The 2159-nt window shown below is 39.2% G+C and overlaps 1 protein-coding gene across 1 annotated transcript; it reads left to right on the plus strand.

Moving 5' to 3' along the window:
* LOC140837682 (transcription factor bHLH30-like) lies at positions 1-1327 on the plus strand. Its single transcript, XM_073203796.1, has 2 exons — positions 1-604; positions 691-1327. Exons 1-2 carry the CDS (start codon positions 350-352, stop codon positions 1153-1155), a joined length of 720 nt encoding a protein of 239 aa, XP_073059897.1. The 5' UTR covers positions 1-349; the 3' UTR covers positions 1156-1327.
* The last annotated feature ends 832 nt before the right edge of the window (positions 1328-2159 follow it).

Raw genomic sequence — 2159 nt, forward strand, 5'->3', positions numbered from 1 at the left:
TCAGGCAAAACAATATGGTGAACCTGAGTGATTCCTCGTGTGTGAATAATTGATTTTGCTTGTCACCCACAATCCCAAGAAACTCAGAACAAATATAGCTTTCATCAAACATATCTGCAAATGTAATAAAATAACCATATCTGGAAATTAATGCTCCTTAATTTCGTCCCATGTGTCTCATATTCCCAAGAGTTATTGATAAATGCCCGTATAAACTTTCTTAAAACCCGAGATTCGATCGGCGTACGCGCACACAGACAACTCCTGAATAATCTCTTCCTCTTCGTGATTTTTTCTAGGTTCTTGTGCGTGTTTTTTTTTTTTTGGTAAAGCTGTGAGGAGTGTAGAGATGTTTTCGATTAATTCTGCAAGTTTTTACGAACTGGGAAACTGTTTAGATTCTTATGATCCTATTCTTCAGAGAACGCTGAGTTCTTCACCACCATTAACAGAATATAATCATCTGAGTGAAAATGTTAAATACATGGCCGAGGCAAAAGCAGTTGCAGCAAGCAATAGTCACAAGGAAGCTGAAAGGAGGAGAAGAAAGCGAATCAATGGCCACATGGCCACTCTCAAAGCCATTCTTCCAAATGTGCACAAGGTAATAAATTTATCAGTTCATGAAAATTAAGCTGGCCTCCATTGAATTAATGTCTCTTTAATCTTTTACCGGGTACGATATTGTAGACAGACAAGGCTTCTTTGCTAGGAGAAGCAGTTCGGCGTGTGAAGGAGTTGAAACAAGCGACCGCGGAATTAACGGCCATGGATCATACGGGCACAACCTTAAATTTCCCCGTGTTCCCGACTGAAACAGACGAGCTCAAAGTATGTCCCTGCGAGGGTGGTTCGGGCTTGATAAAGGCAACGTTATGCTGTGAAGACAGGCCCGAGATGATGCTTGACTTAATCCAGGCCATGAACTCGGTCAAAGCGAAGGTGGTGAGAGCAGAAATGTGCACCATTGGAGGTAGAACGAAGAGTGATTTGTGGGTGGAACTGGTTTCTTCTTCAAATGTCGGAAACGAAAGGGATTTCGGCTTGGGGAGATTAAGACAAGTGCTGAAGATGGTGGTCGAGAAGTCCACTTCGTTGGCAGGTTCGGGCCAGATCTTGCCGGAGAATAAACGATCCCTTTTCTATCACTTCTGATGATCTATTTACCCTTGCTGTTTAGGGTTTGTGGATGCTGTATCAGTGGCCCGACAATACATTTAAATGATGGGTTATTTTTTTTACTTCAATATTGTAATAGTCATGTAAAATTTGAACCAAAAAAAATAGTGATGGTAGAAAATTTGAGGATACAGTGCAGGTGATTGATTTATCTGGTCTATTTTGGCTGTACCGATGCAGATGCAGAATAATGTTGGTTTTATGATTCTTCTGAAAGTTTGATGTAACAAATTATATATGCTATTTTTCCGTCCGTTGGTAAAAAGTAACATTTTTGTTCCTCTATTCTTATCTATATAACAATGGTATGCATGTTTTATCAGTTAGTAGACTAGGTGACTAGTTCGATTATCTCTATTTGTATCTTTTCAGGCCAGAGTTCGCTGTATAAAATTTGTTCAGTGCGATTTATTTTATTAACGTAATTTACATGCTATTTTGTTAGTTCAAATATTTACTAAGCTAAGCTACAAGCTCTAATGTGGTAAAAAAACGAAAAAGAAAAAGGTATGAACATGTTTATCATGAATACTACAGTATGTGATAATACATCAACTTCTTGGAGAAATTTACTACTTTTGTCATTTTAATAGATTGACAAACATGCATAAATTTATTATTTATTATTTATCACCTATACTTACCATCTTTCATATATATAATCAAAATCATTTTTATAATTTCCATTAGCAGAGTGGGCAACCCTATACATGGACTCCACCACGATCCGTTCCTCCTCTCCAAAACTTCCCATCAAACGCAAAACCCCACTCGACCCTAATCCGACGCTACTCCACCCCAATGAAAGCCGGGTCCCGCCGTTCAAGTTCCACAGCATTTGGACCGAACCGGATGAGACCCGGTTCTTGCATGACCTAGTCGATTGTTCTTTCAACAACTTAGCCTTTAATTTCCCAGAGACCTCGGGATCTTTTATTCCCGCTTCTCCAACACTATGTCGCTACCTTACACCAAGTCCC

The sequence above is a fragment of the Primulina eburnea genome, chromosome 8, assembly GCF_022965805.1.
Source record: "Primulina eburnea isolate SZY01 chromosome 8, ASM2296580v1, whole genome shotgun sequence".
NCBI classification, from domain to species: domain Eukaryota; kingdom Viridiplantae; phylum Streptophyta; class Magnoliopsida; order Lamiales; family Gesneriaceae; genus Primulina; species Primulina eburnea.

What these genes read in the sequence shown, in the direction of transcription:
- LOC140837682 (XM_073203796.1), top strand. Translation starts at nt 350, where the DNA reads ATGTTTTCGATTAATTCTGCAAGTTTTTACGAACTGGGAAACTGTTTA. An exon ending in TTCTTCCAAATGTGCACAAG is followed by an intron (nt 605 to 690) that starts GTAATAAATTTA and finishes ACGATATTGTAG; the next exon opens with ACAGACAAGGCTTCTTTGCT.